The sequence below is a fragment of the Salvelinus fontinalis genome, chromosome 1, assembly GCF_029448725.1.
Source record: "Salvelinus fontinalis isolate EN_2023a chromosome 1, ASM2944872v1, whole genome shotgun sequence".
NCBI classification, from domain to species: domain Eukaryota; kingdom Metazoa; phylum Chordata; class Actinopteri; order Salmoniformes; family Salmonidae; genus Salvelinus; species Salvelinus fontinalis.
Window position 1 is genome coordinate 17,910,638 of NC_074665.1, and position 24,205 is coordinate 17,934,842.

A 24,205-nucleotide genomic window follows, 5' to 3' on the forward strand; every position below is an offset into this window, starting at 1 on the left:
TAATTTACCTGTGATTTTCACCCCATACAGCGTGAGAGAGACTTTAATTCCTCATTTAATGGATAAAACATGCCTCAGCATCATATGAAATGAAATCAAAATGTATTTGTCACATGCGCTGAATACAACACGTGTACAGTGAAATGCTTACTTAAAATACCTTAACCAACAATGCAGTTTTAAGAAAAGAAAAGTGTATTGGTTAGGATCCCGTTAATCTCCTCCGGCGCCATCAAACTCTTTTTATGTAGTTTAAGCCGTGCACTATACTTATCCGAACCAATTGCTGTCGTGAAAATATTTTATATCGGCACCACAAAAATGATGTTATTTCTCATACAGTGACTGTGCACGGATCCACAGTCACTTTATTTATTCAATATGATGGATTTCATGGGTCCCCATTTGAATTGTAAAGAGTTTGCTTTCATCTGCAGACATAAAATACTTGTCTAAGCTTTGGAAAAACAGTTGAGAAATGACAGACCAAAGACCAAGAACCGTGCAGGACACAGATTAACATAGCTATTTAATCATTCTCCTCAAACATGTTCCAAAATTTAATTAAAACGTAATTTTCTAGCTAGAAACAGAGAGGGAGTGTATCAAATCAGTGTTTTGTGAGATGATTATGGAGAATAGACCTCTCTGCAGACACCATAAAGAAATCAGTTGTGTACTGAGTGCGAAGGGAAGCTTCTGAGAGGGATGGAGTCAGATGAGGCAGAGGATAGGTAGTGTAACAGTATAACTTTAAACCGTCCCCTCGCCCCGACACGGGCGCGAACCAGGGACCCTCTGCACACATCGACAACAGTCACCCACGAAGCAGCGTTACCCATCGCTCCACAAAAGCCACGGCCCTTGCAAAGCAAGGGGCAACACTACTTAAGTCTCAGAGCAAGTGACGTAACTGATTGAAATGCTACTAGCGCGCACCCGCTAACTAGCTAGCCATTTCACATCCGTTACACTCACCCCCCTTTCAACCTCCTCCTTTTTCCGCAGCAACCAGTGATCCGGGTCAACAGCATCAATGTAACAGTATAACTTTAAACCGTCCCCTCGCCCCGACACGGGCGGGAACCAGGGACCCTCTGCACACATCAACGACGGTCGCCCACGAAGCATCGTTACCCATCGCTCCACAAAGGCCACGGCCCTTGCAAAGCAAGTCTCAGAGCAAGTGACGTAACTGATTGAAATGCTACTAGCGCGCACCCGCTAACTAGCTAGCCATTTCACATCCGTTACAGTAGCATGGTAACACATCTTTGTGCTTTTTGAAATATCTATATTTTTGATCAACTTTTATTTGTACAGGGCGTTTCCCCATTGAGACGAGGATCTTATTTGGAGCCCTGTGAACGTCAACAAACAATACATAGTATCAATACTGTAAATACAACAAACTGTATCAAAACAAAACTCGCACATAATCGCCTCCCTTTAACTCCATCGAAGCTTTCCAATGGAGGCCAGCGAGTCTAATTTCAAGGTAGCCTGAAGGCTATTCCATGTGCTGGCGGCATAAAACCCAAAGCATTTTTCCCCCAGGTCAGAGACCCGCGGGACCTCCAGAAGCAGCCAGTCCAGAGAGCTGGTGTGAAAATATCTCGATCTTCAGTTAGTATATGAGCTGAAGTAGTGGGGGAGTCTCTGAAGAACTGCTTTTTATGTAATAAGTAGCCAATACTGGGCTCTTCTGGTAGTCCGAGACTCCCAGCCAACAGAACTACACAAAATGCAGTGATGTGTACAAAATTTGGCCCCAGTGATAAAACACAGTGCTGAGTGATAGACTGAAACTAAAGGTTTTATTGCAGAGGCTGCTGCATGCATGTAGATTATATTACAATAATTAAGTACTGGGAAAAGCCTTGCTTGAACAATCTTCCTTCTACTTTCCAAAGCGAGGCAGGATTTATTTCTATAAAAGAAACCTTTTTCATTTTTTTTATTAACCCTCCACTGCTTTGTAGGACACATATTTTTTTCTCGTTTTTACAGCTATTCTGCTACATATGCATACATTTTGCATATACATTTTAAATAAATTGTACTTTTATATATAGCAATCAAATAATAATAACACATTACCGAACATAATCTCTTTAATCACATCCCTCAGCCACTCTCAGCCCATCCCATCTATTCATAGAATATGTCCCATGGAATCGGTAGATCGGAAATCTCTTCCCATTTATTTTACATTCTTAATTCTCTACTTTTTTGTCCGTTTTTCAATGTGTGTTCTCAATCCAAATAGCCAATCATTTATAACGGGGAACTTACTCAATTTGGGCTCCATTCAATGTGCAAATATGCAGGTCCTCAGGGTCAATATAACGAGACCTAGAGAACAACATAAACGTGGTTTTATTAGCATTTAGCACTAGTTGAAGATCAGTAAGCAATTTTTTAATTGAGTCAAAATCATGCCGAGGGTCATGAATGGCCTACTGTACTGAGGGGGCACTGAGGAGTACAGGTGTGTGCACTCCCGATTTGCAGTTCTCCAACATTGTTGTACGTTGGAAAGGTGCAACTTTTCCAATACTCCTCTTTGTACTTTCAGCTTGAAGGAGGACAACATAGTGGAATCATCCTTGGTGACAGTGGGTATGCACAGACCCACCTCCATGCAATAGGACCTGAGCAACAATGGTACAACCAAGCTCATATCCAGAAGTGTAGTGGAGCGCATATTTGGTATATGGAAAAGTCATTTCCAGTGTCTCAGAAACACATTAGGCTTTCAAACAAGAAAATGCTACATTGTCATAATTGCAACAGCAGTGCTTCACAAAAACCTCGAACAGCATGGCTGCCCAGATCCTGGCATTGAAGATGAGGAGGACCCCCATGTTCTCATGGTTGAGGCAGACAATGACAGAAATGGACTAACCTGCAGAGATGCTTTTACTATGCAGCACTTCTCACCAAAAAAGATAGCTTCAGTGATTGAAGAAAACAATAGCCATGGATTGGTAACGAAAAGGGTTTTAATTCACAAATGGAAGTATCGGGACCCTAAACTGGTGCTTGTTTGTGAAGAACATTGGTACTGTTACTGCTTTTGTCTCCTCCTCCTTCATAGCCAACTCAACATGAATGATTTGCAGCTTCACATCATGATCTTCTTTTAAGTACATTGGTTTGCGCACGCAAAATTCCATGGTACGTTTCTCATGCATGCTCAGCCTCTTTGTCTTTGTCCTCCGGCCCGGGTTAGTGACACAATCTTTCTTCCTGTCTGCAGCAGCAGATGTAGCAGGCTGACCTTCCTCCGGTCGTATTCTCTCCAAGCTATGGTGATCATCTCCCTCTAGAAAATGATTACATTGCTGCATTAGATGACAGAATTTCTTCAAGAGATGAGTTCATTACGTCATTTGTATAATGGGAGTGCAAGAGATGACTGACAACATTACATCTTCCCTGCAATCCGGGGATGGCCCATGATGAATGGATGTGTCCTACCAAAGGAGGATTGGAACCATCTCCCATCTGAACTGTCCAAATGGTCATCATCAGGGATACCATCCAGGGGTTGCTGGCTATCACTGATCACGGTCAACAAGTCCCCCAGTTTATCTGTCTCTAATCTTACTTGGGGTCCGCCACCAGTCGTGAAACACTCCCTACGAGCAACAGCATTTATCTTCTTTCATTTGAATTACTTCTTCTCCCCACAGGACCTTTAGAAATACGAAAATATAGAAATGAGATGAGTAATTATGGATGATAGTGTTTGTGTTACATTTCTGTCACAAATAAATGTAGCCCCCACTGTGTTGTTACACAAGAAAAGTACAATTTCAAAGTGACTCTTTGTAAAAGTGGGACAACAGTAAATACAGTATCTTACCTGGAGTTGTTCTAGCTTCCTTTTGTTTACTTTTTCCTTTGAGTTGAATTCATTACAGAAGGTTGTCCAGGGCGTTCCTCTTCTTGTTTTCTGTTGATGAATCATGCTGTTTGTTCTCCATAACTGGGTGGTTTGACATAATTCACACGAAGAGGGTTTTTTCAAAGTCACAGACATTCTTTGAATGTTTTCTTTTACCTCTGTCCATTGTTTGGTTTTGGTGACTTGCTCCAATTCCACACAATGCTTATGTATTAGTGTCCCATCCCTAGTTTTGGAAGCATCCTTTGTCCATTGTTTGGTTTTGGTGACTTGCTCCAATTCCACACAATGCTTATGTATTAGTGTCCCATCCCTAGTTTTGGAAGCATCCTTTGGTCAGCACTAAGTGCACATCGTTAATCTAATTTACCTTAGTCTGGGACTCCGTAATCTAGAACTAATTCATCTGAAGTTAAGCAACGTCTCAGAAAGCCATTTAAAAAAAAAAAAATCTGAATTAATTTAAGTAGAATTAGCCTAGTCCTGATTTAAATGAAACTCTGTCCGTGAAACCGCTCCATTGTGTCCTGTCCGTTAGACAGTTATTGAACCAAATAGCATGATGACTGATCTAGGCCTATTTCACACAACCTTTGAACAAGTAAGAAATGGTCAACCATATCAAACGCTTTTGACAGGTCAAGAAATAAGGCAACACAATGACTTGATGGTCTAAACCACAGAGCACATCATCTAAGACAAGTGTAGCTGCTGAAATAGTGCTATGTCCCGGTCTAAAACCAGATTTGTGCTCATTAAGAATAAAATTAGATGTGTAAAAAGTTCTAAACTGGGAGTTAGCAAGGGACTCTAAAAATGTGGCAAGGGAAGATAGCTTGGAAATTGGACGATAGTTATCCAAGTCAGAAGGCTCTCCGTACATACACCGTACATACAGTACACATCATGCTAAGAGATAGGTATTAGGCAGAGAAGATAGCCAGGAATGGGGAAGGAGGAATGGAGGACAACCAACTCTGGTTTGTGAGATGACTTACTGTACATGCCACTGTTCTCTTAACTCATTAAAAACATTTCGTTTTTCACAATGTTTTGCACTTCCTTCGATCGCATGTCCTGGTTAATTCCTGACTTCTTTACTTCACTCTTATTATCCCGATAATCTGGCAACCTGAAAACCCCCAAAATGTATATTGGAAAGAGTTGGTTATGCAATACCAGTTATGCCATTTCAGTCAGATTCAAGCAATAAATATATTTACGGTAATACATTACATAACATGAAAAATTACCCTAAAACCCTACATCCCTGTCACCTGCCACTGAGGATAAGCCTCTTTCCCCAGGTACGTAGTGTTAATGAGAAGTTCTCTCATTCGGTGATTTGTGTTGTTGCGGCCTGCATCCCCTGTCCTCTGCTCAGCCTGCATGGTGGTCTACATTAGGACTCAGTGCCAGCCACTGCTCTAAATCATCCTGGACTGGCTGGCCAGCCGGCAGAGTGCTCAGTTCTATGAGACCTGGTCAGAGCCCTTGACTTTGTGTCTTGATTAAACGTCTCCTCTAATGGACCAATATAGTCCCAGGCTCATTGCCTGGTAGTGATCAGGTCCTGCAGGGACTGTACTACTAGTAATAGCAGCAGAGGGTTAACTATTAGGCCGTTTTATGAGGACCGTGTCCAATTGTCCTCAGACCAGGGGTCTTGATAGTGAAAAACGGACACTTTAGGCTTCACGCTGGTGGATGCTGCCCCAGAAAACAACTATGTCACCATTAAGAGTCCTGAGTTAGATCATAACCTCATGTACTCTGTCATGTTGGGTTCCATATCCCACAAAGCACCATTCTCTAGAAGCAGCTGGAGCCAAAGAGATGAAGAAGATGAAGAAATCTGTAATGTGTTGTTCACCAGTGGTCACATGCACTCGCTCACTGTCTAATGCTTATACCAGTATATCCTGCAGCAAAACTGTACCGTTCCCCCCAACCTTCTCCCACATCCACCCATGCTATGCTCATTTGATTTTACTCTGATCATTTTAATCATGGGACTCCTCAGAGTCGCTCACTTGTACAGTAATGTCAGGGAGAAATGCATCATGGCAATTTATTATCGTTGTCATCGGCCCAAAAACATTTCTTTCCTTGGATTAAATGAAAGGCAAAATATGTGAAGCGCGTTCTCTCTCTTCTACACTAGATCAGAAGTTGAACAGTCACATGAATATGGTTGCAGGTGTAATTACATGGTACAGTGGAAATCTTCAACGCCGAGCTCCAAAAATGAGAAATAAAAACAATACAAGTAATAACTAAAAATAGAAATCAAATACATATTAACACTGTAACAATGGGGGGAGGAGGACGGGGGGGGGGCGACTAGTGGTGGCTATTCAGCAGCCTGATGATCTAGGGGTAGAAGCTCTTGGCCAGTCTTCCAGTTTTTGCCATGATGCTCCTGTAATGCCCGCATCTTAGTGATGGAAGCGGGGAGAACAGGCCATGGCTGGGGTCCCTGATGATCTTCTTGGCTTTCCTGGGACGCCTGGTGTTGTAGGTGTCCTGGAGGGCAGGCAGTGTGCACCCACCCTCTGTAGCACCTTGAGGTCTGCGGCGGTGGAGTTGCCCTGCCAGGCTGTGATGCAGCCCGGTAGTATGCTATCGATGGTGCTCCTGTAGAACACTGTGAGGATCCTCGGGGACAGGGCGGATTTCTTCAGCATTCTGAGGTTGTCGCTGTCGCTGTCGTGCCTTCTTCACCGCGGTGTCCGTATGGTCAGCTGCTCGGAGATACGCAGAGGAACTTTACGTTTTGACTATGTTCACAGCAGCCCTGTTGATGAGGATGGATGCATGCCCATGTCCGTGCCCAGTTCCTCCTGAAGTCCACAAGTAGCTCCTTTGTTTTTTTGACATTGAGGGAGATGTTGTCTACCTCCTCCCTGTAGGACGTCTCGTCGTTATTGGTAATCAGGACTTCTACTGTCGTGTCGTCATCGAACGTGGGTATACAGGGAGTACAGGAGGGGACTGTCGACGCACCCTTGTTGGGCCCACGTGTTGAGAGTCCGTGTCGAGGAGGTAATGTTGCCTACCTTCACCACTTGGGGAACAGCCTGACAGGAAGTCCAGGACCAGGTTGCATAGGGAGGAGTTCAGACTCAGGGCCGTGAGCTAAGTGTGCACTATGGTAATGAAGGCCGAGCTGTAGTCGATGAACAACATCCTCACATACTGTATGCATTCCTTTTGTCCATTTGTACATGAAAAATGTACCCATTTAGGAATATAATATAGAACTATACTTTGTCAGGAGCAGTGCTCATTTCGGGTGCCGGTACTGTTTATATTTGGGTGCAGGAGCGCCACACTACTGTTGAGCTAATATTCTGTAAGAGGAACAGGAGCTCAAGCACTAGAACATTTGAGGTGTCGGTACTCTGCTCCGGTGAGCTCCTGCCCAAGTCAAGCACTGGTCAGGAGAAAATTCACAAAATAGCTGCTCACTCCTAAAGGCTTTTCTTTCAAACTGTACAACCTTTTTTAATGTGTGTGATAAAAGCCTCGGAGACCTTGAGAAACGAATGTAAATGCTTACATTCCATGCAAAGGTCTCTGATATTTATAAAATAAACTAATGTACTGTGTGCACTTTATAGCTCAAGAGAGAATGAATGTATTCAATAATCAACAGGGTTTTCAATAGTGTCTGTCTGGTATGCTTGAGATAGACACTGGGTGAAATCAAATTGTTTACATCGCTCCACAATATGCCCAACACCAGTACGCCTACTAACAAAATATCACTGCCTTTGAGAGTACTCTACCTGGGTAATTCCACAAGAGATAATGGACTAAGATCAGCATGTCTCACTGCCTGTCCTATTGTAAATGCTTGCTCTGCATGGGGTGAATGGGAACAATGATTCATGAGTAAACAGAGCTGACCCAGCAGCTTTCTCCTCGTATCCAGGAGGCTGGAGCCCAGTATGATCCGACAGGGAGCCAAGCCTCCACTGTCTACCCATCACCAGTCACAGGTACTCTGCCAGCTTGCAGGACCATGCCAGGATGCCATCCCATGTGCCAGCTGCTGAGGGACCTGCATGACTCCGCTCGCTGCTGGTCAAATGTCAGCCCACAGCTGCCGGGAAACAGAGAGGGAAGTGCTGTCTGTGTCTGTACTGTAACTCAAACAGCACCAGCCACTAATGTGTTCTTTTAACCATCAGTGTAGAATAACAACCATCTGGCTGCTGTGCACAAACACAACTGGAGTAGAGCAGGGGATGAGGTAAGATTAGAGTCATAAGTGACAAATGAATAATGTGTAGATGGTATAACACGTGTAACGAATGGAGATGCTCAGGCACAAATGACTGAGCTTCCGGAAAGCCTGCCTCTTCTTCCAATAGATGAATTGATCAGACGAGAGTGACATGTTGTCCGTCTGTCTGACACCTGAATCACTGTTGTGAATTACAGCCTTTTCTATCCAGCACCTGAAGAAGTGAAATTATCTTTCATCAAATGTTTAAATGATACACAAGGAAGAAGTCCCTTAGCACATTAGAGAAAAGATGCAGCCAGTGAACCAATTCTCACTGCAATTCCTCATAGACATGTGGAATGTTCACTTATGTGCAGTCATCTCCCTTGTTTGTTTAGTGAGTGTAAAAAGAAACCTAGCAACCTTTTCAACTCGGCTCTCTCTCGTTTTCCCTGTAGATATTGGCTTTGTTCCATGTATTGTTCCCAGAGTGCTCTCTGGTAAACTGTTGCTATTGTCTGTGTATATATAGGTGGAGAAGTACATTGGACGTCGTTGCCTTGACAGCAACATAGAGCAACATTACAAGGCACAAGCAAAAGGGTGGTGAGCGAAACCCTAAGAGACACTTCCCAACCAAAGGGTGTGTGTCTGCGTAGTCATCTGTTGATTGAACATGCAGATCTCCTTTGCGGATGTGTGTTTTTAATCAGTGCACTTCTGAGTACAGGGACCCTGATTTTCCAATCAGGCAGACGAAGCATTGTAGTTGGGAATTCAGCTAGGAACAAACTACAGTAAACAGAAGAAACAGCCGTGTGGAATGTAAATTAAATCATTACTGAAGGTGACAGGGTTTTGTAACATGAACACATAACATACACATACTGCTGCTTATTCAAATTGTACATAGCCAAGCATTCTAATCAGCTGTCAGAAACATGCTTCAAACACTGTAAACTGATTCAAGCACAAGATGAGTCTTTCACATTTCCATATGCTGTCAACATACAGCAACAGTAAGCCTGAGGTTACTTTACTCAGCCAGTGTTGCTAGAGACTGGAGCCAGCCTAAGGTTAGGTTACTCAGCCAGTGTTGCTAGAGACTGGAGCCAGCCTGAGGCTAGGTTACTCAGCCAGTGTTGCTAGAGACTGGAGCCAGCCTGAGGCTAGGTTACTCAGCCAGTGTTGCTCGAGACTGGAGCCAGCCGGTTCCCCAGCCTCTGGCCTGGCCTGTCTGCCCTTCTTTTTCCCAGCCTCTGGCCTGGCTTGTCTGCCCTTCTCTTATCCAGCCTCTGGCCTGGCCTGTCTGCCCTTCTCTTATCCAGCCTCTGGCCTGGCCTGTCTGCCCTTCTCTTCCCCAGCCTCTGGCCTGGCCTGTCTGCCCTTCTCTTCCCCAGCCTCTGGCCTGTCTGCCCTTCTCTTTCCCAATCTCTGGCCTGGCCTGTCTGCCCTTCTCTTCCCCAGCCTCTGGCCTGGCCTGTCTGCTCTTTTCTTCTCCAGCCTCTGGCCTGGCCTGTCTGCCCTTCTCTTCCCCAGCCTCTGGCCTGTCTGCCCTTCTCTTCCCCAGCCTCTGGCCTGGCCTGTCTGCCCTTCTCTTCTCCAGCCTCTGGCCTGGCCTGTCTGCCCTTCTCTTCCCCAGCCTCTGGCCTGTCTGCCCTTCTCTTCCCTAGCCTCTTGCCTGGCCTCATACACTCTAAAAAATGTTCTCTGGGAAGGGTGATGGTTCTATGTTGAACCATAATGCCTCAGATAAACCTTTGAGTTCGTCAATGGTTCTTTACAGTTCACAAAATGTATTTTTGCTCTTTTAGTGATAATTAAAATGTAGGGGAGGTGGCTCATTATAATATTTTGGGACATGGCTTGCTCACAGATCTTTTTGTGCAATCGTGAGTGAGCGTGTCATTCCAGTTTATCTCATGTGTTATTATTACATGTTATATATGAATATGGCTAGTGATAGTGTCTTGTGAAAGACTCATGTATGGCTTGTGTAATTTGAGAACAGTTGACTAAATCAGTCGGTGGTTCTCAGTTTTCTCCTCATGGACCCCCAGCTGTTCCAGAGGTATCTTACTAGATTGAACTTGTCAATTAACACAATAATAACACCTATGGAATTTAAACAATATAATATGGCTGACAACAATTAAAAACCCTGTATGGTTTTACAAACTGACCTTCAAAGAACCTTTGAGATTGGTTCTGTAAATAACCTTGATCACCTGACAACAATGAGACAGCCTATAGGGCGGAGGTCAGAGACCTGGCCGGGTGGTGCCAGGACAACAATCTCACCCTCAACGTGATCAAGACAAAAGAGATGATTGTGGACGACAGGAAAAGGAGAACCGAGCACGCCCCCATTCTCATCGACAGGGCTGGAGTGGAGCAGGTTGTGAGCTTCAAGTTCCTTGGCGTCCGTCCGATCCTCAAAAGGTTCTACAGCCGCACCATCGAGAGCATCCTGACGGGTTGCATCACTGCCTGGTATGGCAACTGCTAGACCTCCGACCGCAAGGCACTACAGAGGGTAGTGCGTATGGCCCAGTACATCACTGGGGCCAAGCTTCCTGCCATCCAGGACCTCTATACCATGTGGTGTCAGAGGAAGGTCCTAGTCATAGACTGCTCTCTCTGCTACCGCACGGCAAGCAGTACCGGAGCGCCAAGTCTAGGTCCAAGAGGCTTCTAAACAGCTTTTACGCCCAAGCCATAAGACTCATGAACATCTACTCAAATGGCTACCCAGACTTTTTGCATTGCCCCCCCCCCTATTTTACGCTGCTGCTACTCTCTGTTTTTATCTATGCATAGTCACTTTAATAACTCTACCTACATGTACATAATACCTCAATTACCTCGACTAACCGGTGCCCCTGCACATTGACTCTGTACCGGTGCCCCCTGTATATAGCCTAGGTATTGTTATTTTACAGCTGCTCTTTAATTATTTGTTACTTTTATTTGTTACTTTTTTAGGTATTTTTCTTAACTGCATTTCTGGTTAAGGGCTTGTAATTAACCATTTCACTGTAAGGTCTACATCTGTTGTATTCGGCATATGGGACAAATAACATTTGATTTGGTTTGAAGGCCTGATTCACGCAGTCTCCTCTGAACAGTTGATGTTTAGATGTGTCTGTTACTTGAACTCTGTGAAGCATTTATTTGGGCTGCAATCTGAGGTGCAATTAACTTGAATGATCTTATACTCTGCAGCAGAGGTGACTCTGGGTCTTCCTTTCCTGTGGCGGTCCTCATGAGAGACAGTTTCATCATAGCGCTTGATGGTTTTTGCGACTGCATTTGAAGAAACGTTCAAAGTTCTTGACATTTTCCGTATTGACTGACCTTCATGTCTTAAAGTAATGATGAACTGTCGTTTCTCTTTGCCTATTTGAGCTGTTCTTGCCATAGTATGGACTTGGTCTTTTACCAAATAGGGCTATCATCTGTATACCACCCCTACCTTGTCACAGCACAAATGATTGCCTCAAATGCATTAAGAAGGAATTAAATTCCACAAATTAACTTTTAAGAAGGCACACCTGTTAATTGAAATGCATTCCAGGTGACTACTTCATGAAGAATCTCAAATATAACATATATTTTGATTTGTTTAACACTTCTTTTGGTTACTAAATGATTCCATGTGTGTTATTTCATAGTTTTGATGTCTTCACTAGTATTCTATAATGTAGAAAATAGTAAAAAATAAAGAAAAACCCTTGAATGAGTAGGTGTGTTCAAACTTTTGACTGGTACTGTATAAACATTGCATTTGGAAAGTATTCATACTCCTTGACTTTTTCCACATTTGTTACGTTACAGCCTTCTTCACCAAGGATCTCTCTGTACTTTTCTTCGTTCATCTTTCCCTCAATCCTGACTAGTCTCCCAGTCTCTGCCGCTGAAAAACAATCCCACAGCATGATGCTGCCACTACCATGCTTCACCGTTGGGATGGTCCCAGGTTTCCTCCAGTTGGGACAATTGACATTCAGGCCAAAGAGTTCAATCTTGGTTTCATCAGACCAGAGAATCTTGTTTCTCATGGTCTGAGAGTCTTTTTGGTGCCTTTTGGCAAACTCCAAGCGGGCTGTCATGTGCCTTTTACTGAGGAGTGGCTTCCGTCTAGTCACTCTACCATAAAGGCCTGATTTGTGGAGTGCTTTGTGGAAGGTTCTCCCATCTCCACAGAGGAACTCTGAAGCTCGGTCAGAGTGCCCATTGGGTTCTTGGTCATCTCCCTGACCAAGGCCCTTCTCTCCCAATTGCTCAGTTTGGCTGGGCGCCAGCTCTAGAAAGAGTAATGGTGGTTCCAACGTTCTACCATTTAAGAATGATGGAGGCCACTGTGTTCTTGGGGACCTTCAATGCTGCAGAAATGTTTTGGTACCCTTCCCCAGGTCTGTGCCTCGACACAATCCTGTCTTGGCGCTCTACTGACAATTCCTTCGACCTTATGTCTTGGTTTTTGCTCTGACATGCACTGTCAACTGTGGGACCTTATATGGACAGGCGTGTGCCTTTCCAATTCATGTCCAATGAATTGAATTTACCACAGGTGGACTCCAATCAAGTTGTAGAAACATCTCAATATGATCAATGGAAACAGGATGCACCTGAGCTCAATTTCGAGTCTCATGGCAAAGGGTCTGAATACTTATGTAAATAAGGTGTTTTTTTGTGTGTTTTTTTTTTTTACATTTGCAAAAATGTATAAAAAACTGTTTTTGCTTTGTCATTATGGGCTATTGTGTGTAGAATGATGAGGGAAAACATGTATTTAATACATTTTAGAAGAAGGCTGTTACATAACAAAATGTGGAAAAAGTCAAGGGGTCTGAATACTTTCCCAAATGCACTGTATATAATTTTATTTAATGGTTCTTTATCGTATGCACTGTATATAACTTTATTTAATGGTTCTTTATCGTATGCACTGTATATAACCTTATTTAATGGTTCTTTATCGTATGCACTGTATATAACCTTATTTAATGGTTCTTTATAGAACCTTAGGAAAGGGTTCTATATAGCACCAAGAAGGGTTCCTCTATGGTTACAAGCCAAAGAACACCCATCTGGTACTATTTAGAACCATTATTTGTAGTGTGTACTGGACCTAGGCTAGGCGTGGGTTTGAAGTTTGACAGCCACTCTAACTGCATAACAATTGATGTCAGAAATGTGTGTCCAGAGGGTAGTACTGTGTAATTAGCGGAGGCTGAACTGGCCAGTGCTTGCCGTAATTGGAATGAACGTACATGGACGGTAGTACCTTCAGGCTCAGGCACCATCAAAGCTTGATATCTGGCAGGTTGTTAGTCCCTGTCTGGACTGCAGCATCAGAGTGTGTGGAAAGCAGGCATGCTTCAGAGAAGATGGTCAAGATGTCAAATGTAATTTTAGCTTGGTCGGCTCCCTGGTTTTCATGAACGTCAATAGCTGACAATTTTCAGAGGTTATGCATCATTCAAATGCTGCTGGAATCAACTAATTGGTCTCCTCTGATTTGAAAACATTTCAGTCTAGCAGTTGTTGAAGTTTTTTTCCATAGGAACTTTTAATTCTCAGAAAATAAGTCAAATGAGTCAGAAGCTTTTGTTGTCCTGGCCTTATTTTTCTCTCTACTTGTGCTTTTCTGAAAGAAAGTAACAATATCTCATAAAAGAGCACTCGAGAAGAGTGAGTTTAACACCACAAGGGAACGTTTACTGCCCAGAGAACCTGCTTATAGGAGGTAGTTTTATCACATCTCTGTCAATCAACTCCTCACTGCATTTCTAAGGAACTTCTTTTCTTTTCTCATAAGGAACACTTTTGGTTGAGAATATGCAAATCCAAGGCCGAGTGGAAGACCCAGGCAGAACCATCTCTCTCTCCCTCCGAGACAACTACAACCACTGGGTAATACTGGACCCGGTCAGACAAAGGCTGTACCTCAACAGCACCGGCAGGGCCCTCGACCGAGATGTAAGTCCTCTGACACTCACTATGACTATCCATATGTTTGTCTGTGGAGAATAGAACTCAAAAGGGTTTGTGGTTTGGGTTCCTCTAAAGAAAAAACTGTTCACTGCAGGTTAGCTATACATGTACATTCCCTTAAAATACATCCTGAGGTAAAGTAAGCTCCACAGGATAATGTAGCTTCTTTCTGTTCAGTGTTTTTCTTTTGCATTCTCCTATTGGACATGTATACATTCATAGTGTACTGTACATGTCCACTTTGTACACAGTACAGTGGATAAAAGCTTCTGCTAAATGGTATATGTTATGTACCGGTGTTAGAGTAGTTTATGATAATCACAAAGATTAAAAGGTAGAATCTGAGCCATACCTTCCGCTAGATGTTGTACACATCCATCTCAGTCCTGTACTTCAGTGTGAACCAGTTTAAAAGGAGACAAATGGCCATAGAATTAGGAAAAAGAAATCGCAAATGACTCTGTCCCCTCCTGTCCTCGGTTTGTACTGAAAAGATACCTATTTAGTCTCCCTAGGCAGACGTTTGCCTCCCACATTAGCGTTGTTCCCCTAGGTCTGGGATTTCCGAGACTAAAACTTCTTCCTTCCTTTTAGCCCCCGTCCTACATCCATTCCATTGTTGTCCAGGTCCAGTGCACCAATGAGCTGGTCGGGACCGTCATTTTACACGAGGTGCGCATCGTGGTGAGGGATCGCAATGACAACGCACCCCGATTCCAGCAGCCTCGCTACTATGTCGCCATAAATGAGGTGAGCACTAGCGGTTCTGGGGGGGGGCAGGGGGACCCAGTGCCCCTGTGACAACAATTTTGGACCCCCTTGTGGCCCCCCTAAATGTGAGGTATGAAATAATTTTTACATAACTCATTTTTGCTATTGTTCTTTTTTTACATCCGTTATTAGACAGAAAATGCAAATAAACTGTTGAATGATTATGAACATGGTCTTTTGCCTGCTAATGCCTGCAATGCAGTGAAGAAAACAATATGACAACAATAACGTCTAATGTAACTGGCCCCTCTAACAGTACAACTGGCCCCTCTAACAGTACAACTGTCCCCAGCTTGGCCCCCCCTGTTGAAATGGTCTACAACCGCCACTGGAGGTGAGGCCCCCAGGACAGCCTAGTTAAATATTTTATTACAATCCAAGACGATGTGTGAGCAGTATCTCATTACTTAGCATGAAATATTTCAGTCCGTTCAACCTGAAAAGGGCCATATGATTTGAAAAAAATGCTGTAAAAATGTGAAATATTAGCCGTTGCTCAGTGACCGTAGACTGGTAGGTACGGGTAATAACTTCAAATCTAATTAAATGTATTCAGATGGAGCTTTTTGACTGTTAAAAAAGGGACTGAGTCTTTGGTCATTAAAATGACTGTAACGGTAATACATGACTGGGTAATATAATGACATACAGAGTGTATCATGCGTGGACCATGGCCCATTATGGAGAGGTCCTGATTCTCTGTGTGGTTTAACAGTGGTGGCCCATTATCCCATTCTGGAGACTTCCTGATTTTTGATTAGTGCTTTTTGAGGTCGGTTCGGTTTCGGTTCGATTATTCAAAATTAATCAATTTTTTTCGATTTAGGTTTCACTTTTTTTTGAGGCACATGAAATGCACTATGCATTATGGGGGTTGAATGCTGTAAAAACACTGAATAAAACAATTAATAAAAGTCCCATGATGCTAGTGACTGCCCATTACTGCTTATCACTTATTAACCATCATTTATTACCATTACTTTAATAAAATATTTCATTTGTTGTGTATATTACATTTATTTTATTTGACAACTTTATTATTTCATTCCAAGTCATCTCATCTCTATAGAGCTGCTGCCTATGCTGTCTGACAAAATCACTATTTTAGTAGTTCTTCAAAGTAAATAAGGCATACTTGTATGACTGCTGAATACCAGCTTTTGATCACTTAGATCATGTATTTTCAGGCTCGAGGAGCAACGGCTTTCTAACCCTCTCGATCACTGTGTTCTCTCTTCTCTCCGTCTTCATGTCTGCTCCACACTGTTCATATTAAAGCTCAGTGCTCCACCCAGACCGGACAAGTTTAAGCGGGCGCGCATCGGATTATGGCCATTGTAGTTAATTGCCACGTTTTCTGCGCTAAACTATGTAGAATATTGGCTTGTTGGAAATTACAACTCCCTACTACATTGCACAGTTCAATCTTGATCTGATTTATCTCTACAGAAACTGCACATCGAGCTCACAGAAAAATGTATAAACAGAATGGAATTCAAATAATTGAACCAACATCAGGTTTAAAAAAAAAGGAATAATAACCAAACATTTTGATTAATCGCTCAGCACTAGGTCTAACAGTGGGACCTCCATGGGTCTCTATCTGGTCTACCAGTGGGACCTCCATGGGTCTCTATCTGGTCTAACAGTGGGACCTCCATGGGTCTCTATCTGGTCTAACAGTGGGACCTCCATGGGTCTCTATCTGGTCTAACAGTGGGACCTCCATGGGTCTCTATCTGGTCTAACAGTGGGACCTCCATGGGTCTCTATCTGGTCTAACAGTGGGACCTCCATGGGTCTCTATCTGGTCTAACAGTGGGACCTCCATGGGTCTCTATCTGGTCTAACAGTGGGACCTCCATGGGTCTCTATCTGGTCTAACAGTGGGAATAATAACCAAACATTTTGATGAATCGCTCAGCACTAGGTCTAACAGTGGGACCTCCATGGGTCTCTATCTGGTCTAACAGTGGGACCTCCATGGGTCTCTATCTGGTCTAACAGTGGGACCTCCATGGGTCTCTATCTGGTCTAACAGTGGGACCTCCATGGGTCTCTATCTGGTCTAACTGTGGGACCTCCACGGGTCTCTATCTGGTCTAACTGTGGGACCTCCACGGGTCTCTATCTGGTTTAACAGTGGTACCTCCACGGGTCTCTATCTGGTCTAACAGTGGGACCTCCATGGGTCTCTATCTGGTTTAACAGTGGGACCTCCACGGGTCTCTATCTGGTTTAACAGTGGGACCTCCATGGGTCTCTATCTGGTTTAACAGTGGGACCTCCACGGGTCTCTATCTGGTTTAACAGTGGGACCTCCATGGGTCTCTATCTGGTTTAACCCTTTACACTCGTACCCGTATACGGGTTGAAAATGGCAGGTTTAGACACTGATAAACACCTAAATTAGAACGTAGTGGCTGTACGGTAACATGCTATACTTAAGCAATAAGGCGCGAGGGGGTGTGGTATATGGCCAATATACCACGGCTAAGGGCTGTTCTCACACACAATGCAACCCGGAGTGCCTGGATACAGTTCTTAGCCGTGGTATATTGGCCATATACCACAAACCTCTGAGGTGCCTTATTGCTATTATAAACTGGTTACCAATGTAATTAGAGCTGTAAAAATACATGTTTTGTCATACCCGTGGTATACGGTCTGATATACCACGTCTGTCAGCCAATCAGCATTCAGTGCTCGAACCACCCAGTTTATAAATGCCGTTTAACATTAGGCTCTCCGCTTCACAGCTCTGTATGGGTTTAGTCTGACAGACGATCTGAACATGAGCACCGCAAGCGACAAGAAGTTGCCCCTTGCCTCTCGCTAATTGAGCAACTTTTGCAAATGTTTTGTTGTCTAAGTGAGGGAAATGCTGTAAATGAAAGAGGACTCGATGTATTTTGAAAGGTGAGCCGTTGAGGATTATCATAAAGACCTCTTTGATGTCATACAAGCAAGTCAAACACCCGCCAGTCCAAATGTGCACGTCACATTTCCATATCATAAAACTCATGTCAAATACAGTGTCAACGCTTATGATCACTATGTTTGATGTGCAGTTACAAGATGACATGGCATCGTACCTTAAGTTATCCTGGACAGAACGAGCCCTTGTTTGTTTGTTTGTTTATTGTGATGAAAATTAGCTGGGGCACATACACCTGAACATACTCATGATTTCTTTCTTTGCAAACAAAAATGTCTATTTGTTTCTCTGAATTTCCTTCTGACAGCCTAGCGAAGACTCTGCTTTGAGTCATAAAATTGCCTTAGGAATTGCTTAGGAACTGTGCACACTTTGGAGACACCAGTTAGTCCTCTCACTCAAACCCTTGTCATACCCCACATTTTCCAGGAATGGTCTTATCAGAATATTTTCAGATTTTATTATCAACAAATACGGCAAAACGTACAGTACATGTAAAATGCATGTAAGATCAACAGTCTTGTGTCAGGTGAACTGTTGTGTCCTCGCCTTTGGTCTAATCATTTTCATATTATATCCAAACTGTTCCCTTTCAATTGCTACCATGGTTATGCATTTTAGCCCTTTCCACATACTGTAGGTCAATTCCCACGAGTGTAAAGGGTTAACAGTGGGACCACCAGAGGGACCCTCATGGGTCTCTATGTGGTTTAACTGTACAAGTGTAGGATCTTAATTTGACCCAGTTTGCTACAGCAGGAACATAACCCTGCAGTAACAGGTAATGTGAATTATTATGTGGATTGTAATTCATGGGCATATTTGTAGGGGTTGATCCATTTTTTGTAAGGAAAAATCATGAATGAAATTTCAAAGTGGAAAGTACAAACTTCAGAAGCCTTTAAAAACTTCAAATACATTACAAGTTTAAAATGTCCTGCATTGCAGGAAAGTTCTCCTGCAATAGGGTGATCAAATTAAGATCCTACATCTGTAGGCCACTCTATGGCCTTCGGCGCATAGAAGGTCATAGAGTGGCTGGTGTGCCACCGTGGTCCAAAATAGTAACATGGGGATTTTGCAGCTTTTCCCTAATTGAAAGAGGTTCCCCTGAGTGTAATCCTAGTCAATTTAGCTCATTAGCAAGCAGCCTTGCAGAGTAGCTGAAGCTACTGTTCTCAAACGGTTGGGCATGGTTGCTTTCCGTATTCTGCACTGCAGTGTTTGAAATGTTAAACTGACACAGAGATACAGAATGCAGTCCCTTGTCCATCAGTCAACATGGAGCGTCTAGTAGTACCTAAGCCCACATAATGGAGTTCTACAGGGCTGTCGCAGCGGAGAGAAAAATAAAATCTCTGTTGAAGACGTGATTATTTGAACGTGTTCCAGCTGTATGCTCTTGTCACACCTCAACACTGTTTATAAATGCCTTTTTTTCTTCTCTATTGAACTTTTATTTAACTGGGCAAGCCAGTTAAGAACCAATTCTTATTTTCAATGACGGCCTACCCCGGCGCCGCGGGGCAAATTGCGCACCGCCCTATGGGACTCCCAATCACAGCCGGATGTGATGTAGCCTGGATTCGAACCATGTACTGCAGTGACGCCTCTTGCACTGAGATGCAGTGTCTTAGACCACTGCGCCACCTGGGTGCCATTAACTACATCTTTAAGAGCTGAATCCCTCACACGTGTTAATCAGGAACGCACTAGTCTTCAGGTGCACAGGCAGCTTTAGATATTCCTTACCCTTACAAGACCTTGTTTATCTCAAATGGGGAGAATTGTTGGCCTCTCCTTGTATATCTCAATAAATGTACCACTATGACATATAACATTCTGCTCAACCCCCTGTTGTTATTAGATATCTCCCGTGTCATTTCTTGGTTATTAAAGGCACTGTACACTTCTTTGTCCTACATTAAAGGATTCATTACGACAGCCTTCATGCATACAGTCTGCTACGCAATGTTTATCATGGAGGCGCTGACGTGCAGACGGAGGGACGTGGAGGGTTGATGTGCTCCCAGAGGTGTGTCTGTGACGGGGCGGCGGGGGGGGGGGGGGGGGGGGGGCCTTGCACCCCAATGAGGACAGACACCACGATTCACCATTTTGATATAGACTCACACGTCGTTAGCTCCTAAATAATGCATGCTTTACGTTGTTGTTTTTTTGGCTAACAACACTGCCGAATGGATTTGGGTGTTTGCCCTTTCCTATTCTGTCGTCGACGACTTGGGATATTTTCAATTTGCACATGGGAAACATGAAATCCTGCCTCTACTTTCATTACAGCATCTCTTTAGAAATGACCTCTGATACCCCTGCTGTGGGTTTTCTATTAGATTTCTCCTATTCTGAGACTTCTTTTTTTTTCAATTCAGTACCAGTCAAACCATAGCTGAGATCAGGTAGTGTTTCGCTGAACTGTCTCCTGTCTTCCTCTTGTCTCTGACATATTTTTGTGTTCCTGAAAAGTCTTGTCAGATATAAGAGTAGCAGAGGAACTCAAATAACCACGTTTCCTCTGTGCTGCCAACAGATGCTAGCTATTATCTCCTCTTCTCACAGCTGATAGAGGTCCACTGTGGGGCTCAGGTATGACTGATAGAGGTCCACTGTGGGGCTCAGGTATGACTGATAGAGGTCCACTGTGGGGCTCAGGTATGACTGATAGAGGTCCACTGTGGGGCTCAGGTATGACTGATAGAGGTCCACTGTGGGGCTCAGGTATGACTGATAGAGGTCCACTGTGGGGCTCAGGTATGACTGATAGAGGTCCACTGTGGGGCTAAGGTATGACTGATAGAGGTCCACTGTGGGGCTCAGGTATGACTGATAGAGGTCCACTGTGGGGCTCAGGTATGACTGATAGAGGTCCACTGTGGGGCTCAGGTATGACTGATAGAGGTCCACTGTGGGACTCAGGTATGACTGATAGAGGTCCACTGTGGGGCTCAGGTATGACTGATAGAGGTCCACTGTGGGGCTCAGGTATGGCTGATAGAGTTCCACTGTGGGGCTCAGGTATGACAGCTGATAGCACTCGTGCGCCTCACTCCACATCTCAAAGACACTGTCAGTAGAAGGCACTTTCAGAAATCAAAGCACTTTACTTCAGGTTAACTGTTTTTTGTTTTCTGTTTTTTTCTTTTGTATTTTACCCTCTTTTTCTCCCCAATTTCGTGATATCCAATTGAGATATTGTCTCATCACTGCAACTCCCCAACAGAGAGAGAGGAGAGGAGAGGCGAAGGTTGAGTCATGCATCCTCCGAAACATGACCCGCCTAACTGCTCTTCTTAACACCCGCCAGTTTAACTCGGAAACCAGCTGCACCAATGTGTCGGAGGAAACACTATTCAACTGACAGCCGTGGTCAGCCTGCAGGCACCCGACCAGCCACAGGGAGTCGCTAAAGCACAATGAGCCAAGTAAAGCCCCCCTGGCCAAACCCTCCTATAACCCGGATGACGCTAGGCCTGTTGTGCGCCGCCCTATGGGACTCCCGGTTACGGATTGTTCTGACACAGCCTGGGATCGAACCCAGGTCTGTAGTGACGCCTCAAGTACTGCAATGCAGTGTCTTAGACCGTTGTGCCACTCGGGAGGCCCCTAATGCGTACTGTTTGACCGAATCATGGTTTTAGCCGCCCCAAAAATAAGAACTTCTGAGATTTGAAAGAGATAGGATTTGCAACTCGCAAGGATGCGACCAATTAAAAATCCAATTAGCACTGCCAAGTCAAAGGGTCACAAAATGTGACTAAATGGTCTCAATCTGGAGCCCTGCAGCTTGTTGGTTTAGCCGTGACTGTATGTCACATTCAGAATCATTGGTGTTGGATCATTGGTGTTCTGAAGAAGGTTGTTGTTGACCGAAGGCTTAGCACATGAAAAACTGACACTTGCATATGATTCAAGTGTGTGGGGAATTATTTTTATAGTTTGAATTGTTAGCACTGTCATTAGGTTGTAATAATGTTGTCTTACAGTTGACCCCAGTTGGCACCACCATCTTCTCCGGCTTCACTGGGAATAATGGAGCCCTGGACATTGATGACGGCCCTAACGGACAGATTGAATACATCATCCAGTACAACCCAACTGACCCGGTACGTCACATCTCAACACTTACTGACACATTCTCTTTAAAGCCACGACTGATGGCAATCACACATCACAGTCCAAAAAGATTGATAAAGACTTTAGAGCAGTACGGTTTTACTCATGTCACTAAGTAGGAGTCAGAAGGCCACACACGTCCTGTTGAGGCAATCTCTACCCCCGAGATCTCTGCACCCGCTCTGGCAGACAATGCATTTCTCATGGGGAAAGCTTTCCTAAGTAGAGTCCACTCTTAACCCAGGGCACTGTATCTCTTTGTGTCGCAGACGGCCAACAGGACGTTTGACATCCCTCTCACCCTCTCCGGCTCGGTGGTCCTGAGGGAGAGGCTCAACTACGAGGAAATCACCCGCTACCTGGTTCTCATCCAGGCCAATGTAAGTCTGTCTGTCTGTTGGTATCTATGGTTTCCCGATAGAGATGGAAGTTAGGCTTCAGAGGGTTTTAATGACGCGTCGTTACAACGATGGCCGAAGAGGTAACATGCGTTTCCCAAAACAGAGAGAAGGTTCGTTACGTGTGTCATTGGGACGACACTGAAAGGGTCGAAAGTAAGACAGCACTGCTCTCAGATCAGCTTTCTATTTTCAAATCTTACCTTAACATAATAATTATTTTACAATACTCACAATGGATCAGCTCCTAAAGATACACTACCTACAAAAGTATGTGGACACTCCATTAAATTAGTGGATTCCGCTATTTCAGCCACAGCCGTTATTGACAGGTGTATAAAATAGAGCACAAAGCCATGCAATCTCCATAGACAAACATTTGCAGTAGAATGGCCTTATGGAAGAGCTCAGTGACTTTCAACGTGGCACCGTCATATGAGGCCACCCTTCCAACAAGTCAGTTCGTCAAATTTCTGCCCTGCTAGAGCTGCCCCGGTCAACTGTAAGTACTACTATTGTGAAGTGGAAACGTCTAGGAGCAACAACGGCTCAGCCGCAAAGTGGTAGGCAACACAAGCTCACAGAACGGGATCTCTGAGTGCTGAAGCACGTAGCGGGTAAAAATTGTCTGTCCTTGATCGCAACACTCACTACCGAGTTCCAAACTGCCTCTGGAAGCAACGTCAGCACAAGAACTGTTCGTCGGGAGCTTCATGTAATGGGTTTCCATGGCCGAGCAGCCACTCACAAGCCTAAGATAGCCATGCGCAATGCCAAGCATTGGCTGGAGTGGTGTAAAACCCGCCACCATTGGACTCTGGAGCAGTGGAAATGCGTTCTCTGGAGTGATGAATCATGCTTCACCCTCTGGCAGTCCGACGGACAAATCTGGATTTGGCGAATTCCAGGAGAACGCTATCTGCCCGAATGCATAGTGCAAACTATAAAATTTGGTGGAGGAGGAATTATGGTCTGGAGCTGTTTTTCATGGTTCAGGCTAGGCCCCTTAGTTCCAGTGAATGGGAATCTTAACACTACAGCATACAATGACATTCTAGACAATTCTGTGCTTCCAACTTTGTGACAACAGTTTGTGGAAGGCCCTTTCCTGTTTCAGCATGACAATGCCTCCGTGCGCAAAGCAATGTTCCAACATCTAGTGGAAAACCTTCCCAGAAGAGTGGAGGCTGTTGTAGCAGCAAAGGGGGGGACCAACTCCATATTAATGGCCATGATTTTGGAATGAAATGTTTGACGAGCATGTTTGACGATACTTTTGGTCATGTAGTGTATATTGCAACCTATGGCTGCAAATATTGAGGTGGCTTATTCTACACTGTAAATACTTAACTTGTTTTTACGGTAACTTAATGGCAGCAATTAAGGTACAGTATGTTACCGTAAATTCCAAATAAACTATGGTTTAACAGTACATTACTGTAAATCAATTAGTCTGTCTGGGGAAACCAATTGTCCAATGAAACACTGGAGCACTTACCTGAGTACAGTTCTGTACAATGTGGTTTTTAAATAGGGTAGGCTATAGCACTAAGAAAACCTTGAAGGAAAACGTTGTACCACTTTGTAAATGCAAAAATACCTTTTTGTTGTGTTCCATTATTGTTACATGACCTTTTGAAATACACTGCTCAAAAAAATAAAGGGAACACTAAAATAACACATCCTAGATCTGAATGAATGAAATATTCTTATTAAATACTTTTTTCTTTACATAGTTGAATGTGCTGACAACAAAATCACACAAAAATGATCAATGGAAATCAAATTTATCAACCCATGGAGGTCTGGATTTGGAGTCA

At 43.9% G+C, this 24,205-nt stretch overlaps 1 protein-coding gene across 3 annotated transcripts in view; it reads left to right on the forward strand.

Moving 5' to 3' along the window:
- LOC129827384 (protocadherin-15-like) overlaps positions 1-24,205 on the forward strand; it is a 315,230-nt gene that overhangs the window by 110,339 nt on the left and 180,686 nt on the right. For all 3 annotated transcript variants that reach the window (XM_055888298.1, XM_055888368.1, XM_055888212.1), the window contains exons 5-8: positions 13,972-14,132; positions 14,742-14,897; positions 21,858-21,977; positions 22,257-22,367. In XM_055888298.1, coding sequence (XP_055744273.1) covers positions 13,972-14,132; positions 14,742-14,897; positions 21,858-21,977; positions 22,257-22,367 — 548 coding nt within the window. The remainder of the gene's footprint in view (positions 1-13,971; positions 14,133-14,741; positions 14,898-21,857; positions 21,978-22,256; positions 22,368-24,205) is intronic.